Source organism: Larus michahellis, chromosome 2, assembly GCF_964199755.1.
Source record: "Larus michahellis chromosome 2, bLarMic1.1, whole genome shotgun sequence".
Taxonomy (NCBI): Eukaryota; Metazoa; Chordata; class Aves; order Charadriiformes; family Laridae; genus Larus; species Larus michahellis.
This window is the reverse complement of record NC_133897.1, coordinates 130,871,100-130,888,538: the sequence shown is the minus strand read 5'-3', so window position 1 is coordinate 130,888,538 and position 17,439 is coordinate 130,871,100. Positions and strand designations below refer to the sequence as shown.

Below are 17,439 nucleotides of genomic sequence, written 5' to 3'. Positions count from 1 at the left end.
CCCATATTGAACAAAGTATCTTGATTCAAAATAAGGGAGCTTGACGTGAGATACAAATCTTCCAATTCTAGATCAGTGTTTCAGAGGGAGATCCTTGTCAGCGGCCATTAGAAGTTGTTTGATCCAGGAGCTGGATAGGCCTTCAGAGTATCAGCTGATGGTGTCACTTGGTTTGCTAGTGCACAGGCACTGGCAAGATAAATGCTAAAATTAGTCCAAGGGAGGAGAGAGGGTGTAGCAGGTAGGAGCCTAAACTGTAAGCATCTGGAAGTCTCCATAGGCAGCGTTAGCAGGGTAGACAAGAGGTGAACAAAAGCATAAAGGTTCCATATTCTTCTCTTTTGAAATATTGAAAACGGTCCCCTGTTGAAACTGAGCTCACGACTGTATGTTTTGGTAGCTCATGGCCTGAACTGATGTTCCGCTCTTAAAAGAAGCTGTGTCAAGCCAGGGTGGTGGAGCAGTGCGGTCTCTGAGCCTGGTTTGGATCTCGGTAGTAGCTGCCCTTCTCCGGGACCATCCAACGTGGCATGTCTTAAGAACCTGGGTTCAAACTTGAATTGTTTCTCATAGTACAAATATAAAATCAAGTTTGATCTGGTTACTTTTTGTTAGATCATTAGTGTTAATCTCGTATAGCGTGAGTCTAGTAAGTTGGTTTCATCTGGAGTCACAGCTGGTTTGGTGCAGGTTTATCTCTTAACCAATGGAGGATGCTTTTGAAATAGGGGAGATATCTGATGACGGGGACACTTCTGAAGAATAACATGACATTCTAAGTGTTTAATGTACTTTTAAGGACCACAAGTAAAATCGCTTCATATCAGAGTTAGCATCCACCAAAAAACAATAGAAAAGGAAAGTTACCGAGCATCAAGAACATCAACAGAGAATTTATTTTTTATTTGGAGGCAGCAAGGGGAATGGCAAGGAAAAAAAAAAAAGAGAGAAAACCAAAAGCATCCCAGAAGTGTAGGAAGAAGGAAAATAAAAGCATTTACTTCACTAAAACCATCTGGTGCAAAATGGTATGAACAGTTTAAAACATTAACTGTGTCATTCCTCTGCTGCTCCTTGAAATCCTGAAGTACTTTGGTAACATTTGATTTATGTGTTGAGGGGAAAGTGCCACATCCTACTTTGTAGTATTCTTGTAACACTTTTGTTAAATTTTATAATCGCATTAAACGTAATGTGATATGAACAGAAGCTAGATTTCCATTCTTCTGGCACTTAAGTCATAAAGGGCTGGATACTGTCCCATAAAGTAGTAATATAGAAAAAAAATCTGTACCATAAGAGAATTAAAATTCATGCTTCAGTGGAAAGGGATGTTTTGTTAATAAATGTGTAGGAGGGACAAAGGTCCTGATGTGCATTGCTTGCAGACCAAAAATCCCCGTGTCGCAGGGAGGTTGTGGGCCAGCACTGCCTTTGCCCTTGCAGCTCGCTGACCCCAGCCTCTGAGGCTGATCTTTCCCTCTTCCCTCTCCCGCCCTGGGCCAACCCAGAGCACCGAAAACCGGGATTTGTGTCCCTGCTCTCGAGTAAGGCAGACCAGGTGGGATTCTTGTACGTTCATCACCTTGTCATCTCGTTCTCCTGTTTTAAGCGCTCCGATTCTCCGTCCTCTTTTTGGCCTACTGTAACAAGAGCCTTTTTTTGGATTCCTCATGCTATGGAGAGCAAGCAAGTATTGCTAGGAAGCCTTTCTCCGTAAGCAATGTTTTTATTATGGTCAGATTCTTTGGGTCTAGGGAACAACGTGGCCTGATTTGTTTCTAAATTATAAGCACAGGTATGTGATTTTTTTTTATAATAATGAAAAAAAAAAAAAGGCTTTCAACCCACAGCAAAACTATCAAGTTTTGGCCCTGATTATTTTTTTTTTCCGATGGCATTTCTGGGGCAGCACACTCGGTTTTGTCTACGTAAGACTTTTCCCGAAACCCAAATGCGCGTATTTGTGTGCGCAGAGTAACATACGTTATTAGTCGTTATGGCTCACAATGGAGCTCTAATATGGTAAACGACACATGAGAATGGTCTGTCGGTTTTTATGGTTAAAATGGAAATGCAAAGGGTAAAGCAGAGATATACTCAGTGCACGTTTGATGCTAGGCATGTTTAGTCAGTTCGTTTGTTTAATATTAGTCCATTCACTTATATGGTGAAGTATTCTTGCCCCAGGTCATTGCTGAATCCCAGATATTTCCTGCAAAAAGAGCACGGCTTGAAAAAATGTTTCGTACACAGAAAAGGGTAGGAACCCAAAAGCAGCTACTGCGGAGCGCGTAGTCGTAATAGAAACGCTAAACGTGAAAATTACTGGTTGGATTGAGAGAAACGAATATATCTTCCTGGAATGGGCTGGGCAGTACCATTTAGTTCTTAGTAAGATGCAAATGTACTTGTTTCAGCTCATCGTTTGTGTTGGCACACCGTGATGCCTGTGGGTAAATGCCCCCCCCCAAATATTTGCATACTGGGTAGCTATTTTCCTACAATAGACTCTAATAATTATAGTACCCTATTACCTGCTCTGTGTTAGTGTAAAATTAACAATCCATTATGCACAATAAGTTTTATAAAACATTTACAGATCGAGATCATGTTTAATTAAAATTAACTTGCCTACGAAAGCCAAATGCACTTATGATTCGCAATGACCTTTTATTACCTGCAGTCCCTTGTTTTGGCTGGATGATTGACAGCTTGCTGTTTGGCTACCATGTTGTATTTCAGCTGACAAGACTTTTCATTTTAACTCAATTTGCCTGCCTATCACAAGCTGGTGGCAGGCCAGGCTCAAGTCACCCAGCTTTGCCTCAGCAGCTTGCTCTATTTCTCATTAGTACGCATTTATTCAGTGGAAATTGGAAGACAAATGCTTGAAGGCATGTGAACTAAGTATAGCAAATTAGGGTTTAAAGACTGAATATTTATAAGTATATTGAAACAGTTTTTTAAAAAAAAAATCTAGAATGAATTGGAAGCTGAGTGCTAGCTTTAGTATAAGAGAAACGAAGAGAAAAGTGGGAGGATTCTAAGAATAACAATACTATGAGAGATATCTCTCTTTTTTCCCCCCTCTCTCTCTCTCTAGAAAATATGTAAAATCTCTCTGACAACACCTTATCAAACAACAGCCTGCCTTCTTTATGTAGCGCTCGCACAGTGAAGTTTAGCTTCTCATGTGTGTAAGAAGGGGGGGAAAAAAAAAAAAAACGAGGGTCATGTTCATTTGCTGCTTGGTTATCCCTTGGTATGCTTTAAATTGCCTTGTTTGTTCGGCACAAGCACAGAAACAGATGTTGCTCTACCGTGCTGGATAATTTACTGTACCTCACGGTGCAGAATGGAAGGCCTCCCAAGCTACCCAGCTGGTCTGTCAGCGGCGATGGCTGGTGTCTGCTGAACTATGACAACTGCAAGTAGAGGCTGCAGTTTTATTGTGCAGTTGTCATTCCTCTCAATGTATAGCTCTGGTATTTGTGGAAAGCTGACTGTCTATTTTTTTTATTTTTTTTTTAACGCGAGCCTGCAAAGCCGTATAAGCTCCATTCTCCTTTGTTGATCATAATGTGACTCATTACTTTTGTCATCTAATGATTATCGGCATGATCGCTCAGAGCGAGAGCCAAGCTCGCCTTCCACACATAACTGGTACTGGAAGGTAAAACAGATTTGTCATTTACGATCTGACCGCTAAGCCACACTTTGTGCTCCATTATTGTGATTAACTTCTGCATAAGATATGCTGCCCAATTGTCATTTGGGATCCGGCAGCGGGCAGGGACTGCCGCGCTTTCTGGGAGGATGTCCGCCGATAGGATGTGAGTGCAGCGCTTGGGCGGTTAAACATAAACCTGCTATTTCGCGGCGGCGCTTTAATAATTATTTTTCTTTTTTTTTTTTCTTCCCCCCTCCTTCCCCCTTCCTCGGTTGATTCCTGGTGTCACCGCGTATGTCACCACCGTTTCCAAATGGTGAACCGGTGTGGAGTTACCAGCCTCATTTTCCGCAGGTTGAAGGCAGTCTGGGAGCGGAGGCAGGACCCTTCCTTTGTACCACGTAAAGTTTTGTTGCCAGAGCGCTGCCAGTTGAAATCTATCGTGTCAGGTGCCTTGTGGCTATCCGCAGTAGAGGCCATCTTCTGGAACCAGGGTTCTTTTCTGGCTTCGTCACCAACAAGCCGATTTGACTCTGCCTGATTATAGTAACGAAGGCAGTCCAAAAGAATATGCACAGACTCACTGTACGTCACATTGAATCACGGCGCTGGCCACACAAAGCTGACCGCAGCCTCATTTCTTTAGACAAATGCATGCTTAAGGAAAAACCTCCTGCAAGAAAGCATCCAGGGCCACTTTATTTGCTATGCATGCTGCACCAGATTTAATTTTTAGTGAAAGAACGTTTGTTATTATTTTTTTTTGGAGGCATCTACACTGGGTAGCTACTGCCTCTGATAAACTAACCTTGTGGGTGCAGCAGTTACAGGGCCTTGGTGAACACTTAGAGAGGGCTTATTTGATATCAGAGAACATAAATGCAGACACAAATGGATTATTATGTGCAAATGAAACCCTATTTTAGGCTATTTTTCACACTGATGATTAGAAGGAATCAAGTCACATACAACAGCGCCCATATACGCTGGTGGAAAAATAGTCAGTTTTGATTACAAAGTGAGAGATGCAGCCCTAGACAGGAGCTACATGCTGATATACATGCTATCAGAATGATTTATGCAAATTATGCATATTATTCCCAAAGGAATTCCTCCTCAAACTGCCAGGATAAATTGCCGGAAATTAGCCATAAAATCTGTCGTGCTAGGAGCAAAAGGTGAAGGCCACTGGGAAAGCAAGGACATTCAGCTTCTGGAGCCTTCCAGGATGCGATGGTGGAGACAGAAATCTTGCTTTCCCTAAGCCTGAAAGGACTGTATTTTGTTTTCTCTTGGCCAATTAAAAGTGTCTTTCTCTCTTAAAATTACCAGGCAAATAATGAATTGCTTTCGTTCACTCTGACCATAACAGGCACTATTATTTGGCAGTGCAGCGCACTGAAAACAAAATAAATAAATTTAAAAATCCTCGGAATGACTATGGAATTAACAAGCAAAATGATTTTTTCTAACATATAGTCCTGCCATTACATCCAACAGCTTTCAAAAGGCAAGCTAAATAGCTCCGTGGATGCTTCGCTGGTATTTGCTTGTAACCTCTGAAATACGTGTAAATGCGTAAAGTGTTCCTGTTTTTCAACGTGATGCCTGAATAATGACTTTCCACCCCAAAACCGATGCTGCCTACAGCCGACAGGATTTCTCAGCACCACCAGTGGGAATCACATCGGGAGGTTCAGTGCCGTGGTTCCCCGCCCCGACCCTGCGGGGCTGTTTATTGCTTCCTCCTGGTCTCTGCTTTATGTTTGGTTTGTGGGTTGGTTTTTTTCCCTTTTTTTCTTTTTTTCCCTTTAGCCTGCCCTACTAAACCTGTCGAGATTCAGCAGCTGTAGCCCTGTATAACTTCCAATCATCTTCCATATTTCTGACGCTTCCCCCCCTCTCCGCTTTTGTTTAATCGCAGAGAGTGCCTTAAACGAGAGTTTACGAATGTGCTCGTCCTCCATGAACATTCGCATCAGCCAGGAGGATTTTGTTCTCAAGCTTGAAGGGAATCAAGAAGTCGGTTTGAGGAAAGGAGACTGGATAGCCCTTTACCCGCAGATTTTGCACATGGACCCCGAGGTCTATGAAGATCCTAAGGTAAACATTCAGCTGGTGCTGCTCTTCCTACTCCAGGCACATTGCAGCCGACAAGCCTTTTGTCATCTGAGTTTTGTTGTGGTTTTTTTTGTTTTGTTTTTTTACTGCTGTTCCTTCTTGTGGAACAAATCTTCCGACTTTCAGATGTATTTTCTAGGGCCCTATAGGTCAAAGGATTCATGGCCTGAAGCGAGAAATATGGTGATGAGACTGACTGCGACTGCTTTCAAAGGAATTGGCAATTGCACATTGACTGCCATAAACTTTAGGCTAAATGTGGGTTTTGTTTGGCAGTGGATCATTTGATACCCAAGGAGGGCTGAATAATAGAAGGTGGTTTAAATAGCAAATAATGTGGGCCATTTAGCTAAGTGCCCCCAAAGCATCATTGACTCTCTGAAGCCCTATAATAGCAGTGTCTTACTTGAGCCTTATGCTTTTTCACCTCCCTTCGTAGGGATTCACCCCTTCTTGATCAATTAGTAGAGTGTTGTGAACTTGAGACTGTAAAGCTGTTGCTCTGCAGCGAAGCTTGGAGGGTAATTGTGTCATCTCCTTGTATTTTTCTCTGACGCTCGAGTTAATGAATATCAAAGACTTGAAATTAATCCACCCTGCCTCAGCCTTAATACAGCTTCAGAAGTTCACCACCTGCATGCAAATTGAATAGTCCTCGTCTGGGCTGTGTTGTTCCCTAGCCCAGGGTGCCACGGAGGAAGAGCGAGGGTGCACGCTGAGGCTGTTAAAGAGCTCATACCTGGTCCATTCTTCATCCCAGTTTTCCTAAACAAATGGCTGTCTCTTAGCCACGCTGATTTCCATCCTTGGCATTAGAGATAAAGAAGGGATCTGGACTTTTTTACATGTTTCTAGAAAACCCATGTTAGAGGCATTGCTCTCTGAGGTTCTGCCTTTTGGGAATTTAAGGATATGAGGTCACAGAGGAAAGATGAGATTCAAGTGCCTTGTTGGTGCGGGACAGCATGTCGCTGTGCAGGAACTCCACCAGCCTCAGTGAGAGGAGGTGTGAAGCGTGTCGGAGTTAGCAGGAGTAAGGTATAGTCACCGGGATGAACACTGGAGCCGTGAAAATAACATCCAGGAGGGCTCTGCTGGCTGTCCCCACCCAAAACTGAAGACAAAGCCCGCTGAGAAAATTAGGGGTTTAAAAAATCATCCATATATTGGCAAATAGTTGATTAATATTGCTATCCTTGAAAAGTAACAACTAACAAATAAGCTTTTCCTCATTTTATTCTTAACACTTTATTTTGGAGAACATTATTGATTTGTCAAAAGTCCATCTGTTTGTTTAAGTTCTAGACCAAAAGCATCAGTGTGGAAACTGATCCCCTCCCTTATCCAATAATTGCCGGAATATATTACCATATTTCCATTGCTTGAATATATCTGCTTAGTATCAGCTCTGCTCAACTTTCACAGTACAGCTTTAGTTCATATATTTTATCTTTTTGATAGTGAATGAGCAATCCACACATTGCAGTACATTGATTTCAGCACATGGGCCCTCTCGAAAAGTGGGGAAATCACTGTTCTGTTTGGTTCTTAAAATATGCAGTGTGCTTTCAACAATAACTACTGAGGATCAGATAGAGATGGAGAATGAATTTTTTGAAAGGTGCAGTCTTGAGCTTGTCATGTATTTAGGGAAAACTTTCCTGGGAAAACAGGCAGCTTGACGAGATAATTTTGTAGCAATGCTTTTCTCCTGGATACATAAATTTAAGTTCAAGCTATCTTCTGCTTTGGCACCATATTGTATATAAGCATATAATGTTGACCTCTTTCTCCACTCATCAAAACCTAAATAGATGAGTCAGTTTTCTATAAAGTGGATAAGTGAACCCCTAAATCCTAACTCAGCTAGTTACAGAGCTCAGTAAATGAACCCTGCAAATGCCATAGAGTGAAATACCAGGAAAGCCTGCAGGAAACCCTACATGGTGGCTTCCCAAACAAAGCTAAATGTGAGATGTGACAGAGAGAGACTTATATCGATCACAGGGGATCGCTCAATTTTCATAATACTCTTAGCAGGCCATCCACACAGAACTTCTATACCTGTTCTTGCTCGGTGTCTTCACCTTTTCCTTGCCATCATTCAAAGAGGCCTTGTGCATGCCTGAAAGTTCCTTTGTTATCAAAAATCAGTCTTTAGCCAGCAAACTGGCTTTTGAGGAAACGCTATCCAACCCGAGGGGCTTCAGCAGCACAAGCCTGAGTTTGATGTCATTGTCATTGGCTCCATTCCTGTCTCACACTTGTTTTCTGCTTTCCCGATTCCTTAGACACCAATTTATATTTTTTTTTGTTAAAAGCAATTACAACTCTCCAAAGGCTCTTAAGATGACAAAGACAGCATAAGGTTTGTCCCAGTGTGTCTGTGTGTTCAATACCACGGTTCTTAATTGCTCCAGACGCCAGGGGTGCACCTTGTGGAAAGATTCCAACAAAGTGAAGAGCTCTGGGTTGGGTTGGGTTGGTTTTTTGGGCTGTTGCAGCTCATATATAGCAGTGCTTTTTTAGACCAGCAGGATTTACATTTCAGGAACTGAATTTTTTTTAAGGACAAAGCGGTATTCTGGGCTTTCTTACTGTGCTTCTTCAAATGAAGCAGTAACTTACCAGGAAAAAAAAAATGGCATGCTTCCTTTCAGCTGGTGTGTTCAAAGAGACTGAAAAGAATGACTTGTCAGTGGAAACACATATGTAATCACCTTTATCTTTGTGGAAAATCCAGGCCTCTGCTATTTAGAGAAACAAGCTCCCGTTCTTCCGCACCCAAAGTTACATCCCCTCCAGAGCACCCTGTACCCATTCCCTTTCTCATAGACCACCTCCCCTGCTACTGTTTTTCCTCCACAGCAAGACCTGCAGTGCGTGGTTTTCGTGAGCCTTTAGTCTAATGGGTAGATCGGTATCAGTGTATTTTTCATTGTGGTGTGGTTTTTTTTTAATCAGTTGAGGTTGGTTTCTGTCTGACTGACTTGTTCCCAGCCAGCTCCAAATGGCTGCTGCTATAGCAGATGTATGCAAAGCAGGACAAATGCTAATGAGTGACCATAAGCAAGAAGTGTCTGTCATTTTTATTCAAAGCATGCAGGAGGATTTTGTAAGTGGTTAATTTGCCGTTGACTGAGTGAGGATGCCAGATCTCCTTCATTCAAAAACACGAATTATGTCTAAACAGGGATCCTGCTACTGGAAAAATAGAAAGATTTCCAATTTATGGAATGCAGGTTACAAGCGCAACTTGGAAGCACCCTCTTTATAATGGTCAGTCCCTGGCGGTTGTCCTGCTTTGCGCACAGCTTCCGGAGCAAACCGTTTGAAGGTCAGATGTGGCAAATTAAGCAGCAACCATCTCCAACTGAAGGGAAAATTGACTACAAAGCATCGGGTCTGGTTTTCGAATAATCTGCACCACTGGGTGCAAAAGAAGGATGGATTTTGCTCTAGCTTGCAAGAACAAGATCAGTGCAATGCATTAATTTATTCATAGGCATTTGCAGAATTTGGCAGATTATCCTTATTCATGATGTATGTAGCACACTGAGCGCGTATGATGCTTTACAAGAAAATTGTCCTTCCACTAAGGTTCATTGTCCCTGCTACAAAGCGGTCAAAATCTAATTACAATCAATATAGGCCAGACACTCAGTGGATGAGACGTGGAAGTTGAAGGAGCTTGATGTAAAAGGGCTAAGCTAAGTAAGTGGATTTAAGGAGTGTTCTTTGCAGGGAAGATAATGTGAGTTAATGAAACTTGAGGGAACCAACTAAAAAGGAGAAGCTGTCAGCTCCTTGTCTTCCTCTTTATCTTATTTTCTGGGTTTCAGAAGCGTTACCGTTGTGCAAACAAAGCAACTCGTGTAACTGCCTTGTTAGATATCACGCTCCCTCTCTCTCTTATTTTCAGGAGTATAAGTTCGATCGATACATAGAGAATGGCAAGAAGAAAACCACGTTCTACAAGGCAGGAAGAAAACTGAAGTATTTCCTAATGCCCTTTGGCTCTGGGATCAGCATGTGTCCGGGGAGGTTCCTCGCAATGAATGAGATGAAGATGTTTCTTTTCTTACTATTGGCTCATTTTGATGTAGAACTAGCGGAAAACAAAGCTGTCAGACTTGATAACAGTCGTATGGGCCTTGGTATCCTCCTGCCAGACGTTGATATTGCCTTCCGCTACAAGCTAAGGTCCTGAAGAAAGTGAGCGGCTGCCTATATGCCTTCTACTAATCTCCATGTTTGCTCTGTTTCATCACTCAGCTTTGTATTTTTGGAAACATTTGCTTTTCCCTCTCTGCTTTTACCTCCTTCCTATTTGTTTCTAAGGAGAAAAGCCCTTGGGCTGGAGGTAGATATCAGTCGTGGGGACAGGCAACCTCAATTTGTCCTGCCTGATTTGTGACTAATGAGGTGAGATGACAAGAGTTTGGCCAAGTAAATAGCCCAACGTCCCTACAAGAGGTCCCTACAAGTCCCCATATACACTTGGCTATGAGTTGAGTAGGATTTACAGGGAGGATGACATCAAGCTGGATCCAGGCCATTTATATGGGAAACAGGCTCAGCAGCCCCCTCTGACAGGGGTTCCCCCTGGGTAGATCCAGAGGTCCCATACACCCGCCACCTGGAGGCATCTCTGCATCTGCTCATAGAAGCATAATAGCAAGAAAGGGGGAACTTAATTCTGGGGAGGAGGGGTGTGTGTGTGAAAGAATTTTTAGTGATTATTATTCTAAGTTTTTATTTACCCTGTTCCCTTCATGGTCTTGAGTATCTTAGCCCTTAGTTGGGAGGTGTGATGGAAGCTGTGCGGGGTGGTGGGGGGTGATTTGCAAGAATGTCTTACTGGCAACACATTTCTGACTTCAGTTTTATGTACCAAGGGTGAATGCTTCGCTTTTCTTCTTTTTTTTTTTTTTTTTTTTTTGGTGCAATGCAAAGAAATTAAAATCTGTGATTTTTCCCTGCAGTCATTTAAGGTCAGAAGGGAGGTTCTGTTGATTTTAATAGGCTCTGGATCAAGCCTAAATTATCTATTTTGGCTTTTGAGCCAGAACAGTATATTCTTCAGGGAGAAAATATATGAGCCTGTTTGAAATGATTCTATCATCTCAAAAGTTACCTTCTGTTTGTCTTACTGTTTTCATAGTAACACATTTGTGTGTTTATTTTGACCATGTATTGTGTTTGTTCCTTTCTCCAAAAAGGCAAAAGAAGAAGAAGGCATGCCTTCAAGGGCAAGCGTGGTATCTAAAACTACTTTTTAATAGTCTTTTACTGTGCCCAAGTTATGCATAGGCAGAGTAGTGTCACCTCTGTTTGGAAACAGAGACTTGTCCATCTACAAATTGGAAAATAGGCTCTTCCCTTGGGCCAAAATTTGAGCAAGCAAAAACCCTGGGCAACCACTGAAGTTGTCTGTACACTGACTGCCCAACCTGCTTCACTGGTGACCAGCTCTTCTTTCAAAAATTAATTTCCTAGTGTGCGAGATCTGAGATTTTTAGACCTTGTCTCTCTTCCCAGACATCGCTTCAGAGACTGATGAGGATTCTCGTGGCTGTCCAGTCTCAGTTTGCCAAGATGATAATTGTGATGGGAGAGTAGCCATGACTGTGTGCCTTGCCTTGTGTTCCCAAAAAACATCTCTCTTTGGGATGTGCCAGCGTAAGTCTTTTAAAATCAGAAATTTTGCTCATCCCTAAAGCACTTGATGGAAACTCTTACGTACATACTAAGGATTAGAATTATTTATTGTTCTTTGTGTAGAAGCCTGTTTAGTTATTCGTGTAAAGCACATACCCTAAATAAGCATCAACATCAGCAGAAAGGCTTTCAGAAATTGGCACAGCCACATTCCAAATCCTCCGAGGAGAAAATTGTGGTTTTGTGAGATATATTGGATAAACATTTTCTCTTCATATATAATATCAGTAATGTCTACAGTGTTGGAGTACGCTTACATTAAATGGGCTTTGCAGTTGATTAAATGCTTTAACTTTGCTTCAACATTTAATCAACAGCAAAAGCTGATTATTGCTTTGTGCCACAGAATAAAATTTGTTTCTATGGAGAGGTTCTTGTACTCAAGTCACTTACTGCTGTAGTTACTCTGTAGGAGCTATTCTGTACTCAGCCATAGCTCACAATCCAGTTTGGACATTAGAGCCTGGTTTATTGAGAGAGGAAACATTGTTATCATTATACTGTTGACTGTATTCCATTATTGCTTAAATGTAAGCAGTAAAATGTCTCATGCCACAGTTATGATAAATCTTTCTTTGGCATCCAACTTTGAAACAAACCTGAAGCTACTGCGAAAATAACAGTAGGTATTTGTTTTAAACATGAGACTTTTTTTTTGTAATTGTATTCTATTTTTAGGATTTTGAATTAGAATATCACAGGCTGCTGCATAATTTGGTAGGACATCATAGGTCTGTGCCAAAAGTACATGCAAATCATTAGTAATTTCAGATTAATTGCTGATCAGTTTGTATAGTATCTATTTTGAAATTAAAAGAAGAGCTAGATTGTCTACAAAATAGCAGATTAAATCTGTAGGGCATGCTTCCATTTAAAAAAGAAAAAAAGGGCCAGAATCTTTCCCAGGAGTTGCAGGAAATGTCCATGATGGCACTTGGAGGCCTTGCATCGGGGTTGGAGAGCACTCTTTGCACCATGCAAGAGGCCAGTGTTTTAAAATCATAGAATGGTTAGAGTTGGAAGGGACCTTAAAGATCATCGGGTTCCACACCCCCCTGCCATGGGCAGGGACACCTCCCACTAGACCAAGTTGCTCAAAGCCCCATCCAGCCTGGTCTTGAACATTTCAAGGGGGATACACTTTGCTGGGATAAAAGTTAGTTGCTCTTTTTGCTCAGGGACCAAAATAATCAAACGTAAATCAGGGCCTGCCCAGCCTGTCCTGGAATTGTGTCCCTGGAAACCCATGCTCCGGGTAGATAAGTTTTGCTGGTAAGCAATGCATCACTACCTTAGCCTACCCCAGCTGCAGGGGAGGTAAGCCTCACACCCCTGTAAAGTCACAAGTGCTAGAGCAGGACAGAGGAAACGTTAAGCCCTTCTGGTCCATCTACTCAGTAGCTAAGGAGGTGACTTATTGAGAGTCAGCAGCTGGTCTGACCAGGAGGGACTGGTTCTCCAAGGAGCAGGGAGTGAAAGGCCCACGGTGCCAGTATTCCTGGTCAATAAACCATAGCAGCACAACGGGATGAACGTGAACCATCCCTGGAGGTCCTAGCTGGAGCCAAGCTGGCCGCAGCATGCTGCACCGAGGAGAGCATGTTTCATGACGTAGGGAGCAATACGGTTTTTGATGACCTCCTCTGTCGCAGAACCCAGGAGCGACCCGCTCTTAGCGTCTGTCACTGGGGCCTTAAGATGGCAAAACCACCTAAGCAGAAACGGCAGCGCTGTTTGCAAGCGTTCAGGTGCCGGTGGTGCTGCAGAGGTGAGCGGTGGGAGGCAGTCACACCTTGTGCTTCCTTGTCTCTCCTCTCCACTTCAGCGGCGGGGGGGATCTGGCCTGCAAGCCAGCAATGCTCCTCCGGTCCACTCACCCAGCAGGGGTAGGGTCAGACAGGAGGAGCACACGGGTGCCCCTTCGATTTGTCTGCTGTTCCTCTAGCAAAATGGGGCACGCAATCACCAGTATGAGATGCGACTCGGCTGGTCAGGACCAGCCTCCAACTGTAAGTTGTCACTGCCTGTGGCTATATCGATAATATCTTCTGCTATTAAAAAAAAAGTTATAATCTTTTTTTCTTACATAAAATAGGTTTGCTAAGTCAGTATGGCCCTTTATAGCACCCAAGAAGAAAAGTGAATTCATCATCAACTAATGTGAATGCTAAAATGTGATTTTTTCTTTATTACTATTCTTATTTTAATTTACAGATCGTATGCTCTCCATTTTCATGCTGGCATTCAGTACTGCTATAAGCTACTGTAAACTCTTAAACTGTCACATTACTTAAAAGACCATGCTAGTCTATGTGTACCTGTTTGCAAATTAAGACTTTCACATCTCTGCCAATATGTCCTAATGTGCTAATACAAAACCATGTAAGAGTTATTCTTCAGTTTATGCTTTTGAGCCAGTTGCATGTCACTAGTTTTGGCATTGCTACTTTTATGAATAATTACTCGTCTGTGAATTTCTCTTGTAGAATTATAAATGATCTTTTATTTCGTCATTATTGAACTTTCTGACATTCAAAAGATTTTGAATTGCTCTTAATTGTGCAAACTGACATTTTGTATATAGATGAGCAACGGTTAGGTTCTACTTTAATAGTTAATATCCATCATTAAGGCTCTTAGATCAAATAAGGTATTTTGTGAATTTCTGAGCAAGAAAATTGAAACTTCATTATTTTAGTAATCTAACATCTTAAGTGAATTTTGTATTTCAAGGACAAAATAAAAATGAATATATCTATTTTAATATTGAATGACTGTCCATGGTATTTTTTTTGCAGCTTACATTTACACTTTTCTCACAGAGTCACAACTATTGCTTTCATTTTTAAATTATTAATTCAGCATACTGCGTTTTTATCTTACTTGATCTTGACAGGTATGTCTGTAAGGAAGAAAAAAAAAAAAGCCCTGGGCATGGAGCAACTCCTTTGAATTTAGGAAATGATCAAATCTGTTTTACCCCACATCAAACTTCAGCCAGTTCTTATCAAATGAGAAGAAAAAAAAAAAAGTCGTGCTTCTGACATTCTTAGGACATTATTCAAAATTAGTATAAAGATCTGCAATCCACTGGTGATTCCCAAATACAGCTCCTAGGCTTTTCCTTTTGCAAACCTTTGTGTAGTACAAGACGTACTACCTAGTGTAAAATATTCTGTCCTCTCGGATCATTCATTTTAAAAGGGGAAATGAATGGCAATGGTTGCAATATACAGCACTGCACCAGCAAAGCACACCTTGGCTTTCCTAAGTATCACTGTAGCTACGGAGTTCTACAAGTAGGTATTTAATATGAAGGTTGTACCCTAAAAACATCAGTGTTTCTTCATTCCTTCACGCAGAAATGCTTGTCAGGTACGTCTGTGAGAGTTGCTGAAGATACGTCCTAGAGAAAAAAGACCTGCAGCATTTTTCTGGGTTTGATAAATGTGTTTGTAACTCTGCAATTTTTTTAACTCCAGGTTATATTAGAAGTTACTGAAGTTTATAAATAAAAAGTGGCATTGCTTGAGATTTCTTGAAGGGCACATTTCTGAGTGAGTTTTCCATGATGATCTGAAAGATAGCTTTGTGGGGGAATTAATAAGACCTCCAACACTGTGTTTTATTTAATATTTGTTCTGACGCTAGATGCTTTCTTGATGTTACTTATATTGCACTGTATTTTAAAATTATTTGAAACATCGATTTATGCATGACATATGCTTAATTCATATGGATAGAGCTATTTTAACAGTCAGACCATGGAAAGTGAAGTATTTTCCTGCCCATTACCTAAACCAGCCTGTGTACCCTGGCTAGTCATGTCCCGATAATCACAACATACTAGAAAAATGATCTCATTACAAAACCACCATTTTAATCTACACTTGTGAAAGTATTGTGAGCCTGAAGTTATTGTCTATGTTTATAAATAGCAATAAGTATGAAGAAAAGGTTGCTGCATATAAAGAAGCATATTAAAAAATATAGAAAGTGTTCCACTTTCATTTGAAACCCAAGAATTAAACTGCAGTGGGATCTTTATCCTCATATAAAGCAGTACTACGCAGCCTTTGCTATGTGTCAGGCTTGCCTGGGACCTCAGGTAGTGAGGTGGTGTGAATACATCATTTGTAATAGCAGAAATGTGCTTGTCTTCAGAAGTATTTACACCAAAATAAATAATCAAAAGAAGCCCAAGCTTCAGCTGTTCCTGCTAAGAGCCTTGGAGGACTGCATCTTGCAAGATTTTGTTAAACCGATTTTGACTCTGATGTGTTGGTTTGTATTCCGCCCCCCTCCCCCCCCCCCCAAACAGCAGCTATGAGTACAGCAAAGTTAAATACAAGTCTAGGTTCTGGCTACAGCGAGGGTAAAAGTCAGTAAATACCCCGTGATGACTTTTGACAGTGACTTCTTCCCTATCAGCTCATCTTTCCCACTACCTCTTCCTTCCAAATAGTTGAGTTGCTAACCTCCCACAGGCAGCGTGTCTTTTTCCATCTAATTTCCATCTTGTCAGCCAGTGAATCGGCTATCTTCTCGACGGATTTTTCCGTTGCCTTCTAAAAATGAAATCTTTACAAGCAGCCTCTCGCAAAATCGGCATCGCAGGTGGCTACCGCCGAGGGAAGTGCCGCGTCGCTAAAGCTGTGAACCTGAAAAGTGGATGGGCATTAGTTGAGCTGGGGATTGATGGAGGGATGGAAACACGGACCGGGGTGGGGGGAGGGATGCCGCCGCTCCGGGATGGCTCCGCTCCGGGATGCCGCTTCGGTGCGGGGGGAACCCGCCCGCCCGCCCGCCTCTGCCCGCCGGGCTACCGTCGCCGGCTTGAGCTCGCCGCGCTCCCCACTCTCCCCCGACCCCCTACAAAAAAAGGATGTGGAAGGACGTGGGAGTGAGGAGAGACTCCTGCCGCCCCTTCCTAAAAGCGTCTTTGCGCTTTCAGGGATGCTGGAGTGGGAAAAGGGGACAGGAGCCCCGAGGAGGTTCCTAGGGAACCGGTCTGGGTGCTGGGTGAGTTTGGAGGGCTTCGGCTGGTGGAGTGGAGGTTTACTCCGGAAAGGCGATTGTTTGCCCCTAATCTTCAATTATAAGGGTTTAAAAATAGTATTAGAGGGGCAATCTGTTCTGCAACTTCTCGGAAGAAATAACTGTTGATTTAGATAAGCACTGATCCCTTCAGCGTTTGATGAAGACGTTAATTTATGGCTGTCTAGCAGTTTATGGCTGTCATTAGATTTTCAGCTTTGTCTCTGTTCGAAATGTATCTTTCTTTTTATTTTAATCCGAGACAATTATGTAAGAAAACGGTTATGTTTGATCTAAAATGCATCATTTTCCTATAGCATTTCAAATTATTCACAGATCATAGTTCTTATATGTGCATATATGAATTTAAAAATACAGCAGTAAAGTGCTTGAAACAGACCATAAATTTGCTTCGTATTTTATTACACCGTCTCTGAATCAGGTTGAGAGGACAAGGGCAACTAGGGGCTTGGGGAAGGATTTAACCCTTCCCGAGGCTGGAAAACCAGCCGAACCGAAGCAAATCCCCCTCCGGAGCGCTTCGGGGGAGGGGGAGGCTGGGTGACACCGAGCTGATGAGCAAGTGACCACGGGGAAAGGGGGCTGGCTGCAGCTTTTTTGCTCATTTAGCAGATGTCCCTTCTGCAGCGTGGCCGGCTGCTCGGAGCCCCCGGGCCAGGCTGGGAGCCGGGGGCCGCCACGACGGTTCGCGCTCCCGGGAGCGGCTCCCGCCTTCTCTCCTGCCCGGGACGGGATGGCAGCGGGGCGGCGGGCAGGAGCGGCTTAACCCCTGCGGCGCCTTCCTCCGCCAAGCGCAATGCTTCATAGGGAACTAGCATTAAAACCTCCCATGGGCTCCGGGAGCCCCGGGAAGGGCGAAGACCCCG

At 42.6% G+C, this 17,439-nt stretch overlaps 1 protein-coding gene across 4 annotated transcripts in view; it reads left to right on the top strand.

The window, feature by feature from the left end:
• CYP7B1 (cytochrome P450 family 7 subfamily B member 1) overlaps nt 1-14,286 on the top strand; it is a 130,751-nt gene extending 116,465 nt beyond the window's left edge. For 3 of the 4 annotated variants that reach the window (XM_074577136.1, XM_074577138.1, XM_074577139.1), the window contains one exon: nt 5,598-6,220. In XM_074577136.1, the coding sequence (XP_074433237.1) occupies nt 5,598-6,082 (485 nt within the window). In that variant the 3' untranslated portion in view covers nt 6,083-6,220. Of the gene's footprint in view, nt 1-5,597; nt 6,221-9,716; nt 10,010-11,335 lie in introns of those variants that run through there. The other variant, XM_074577137.1, reaches the window with a different exon arrangement.
• The last annotated feature ends 3,153 nt before the right edge of the window (nt 14,287-17,439 follow it).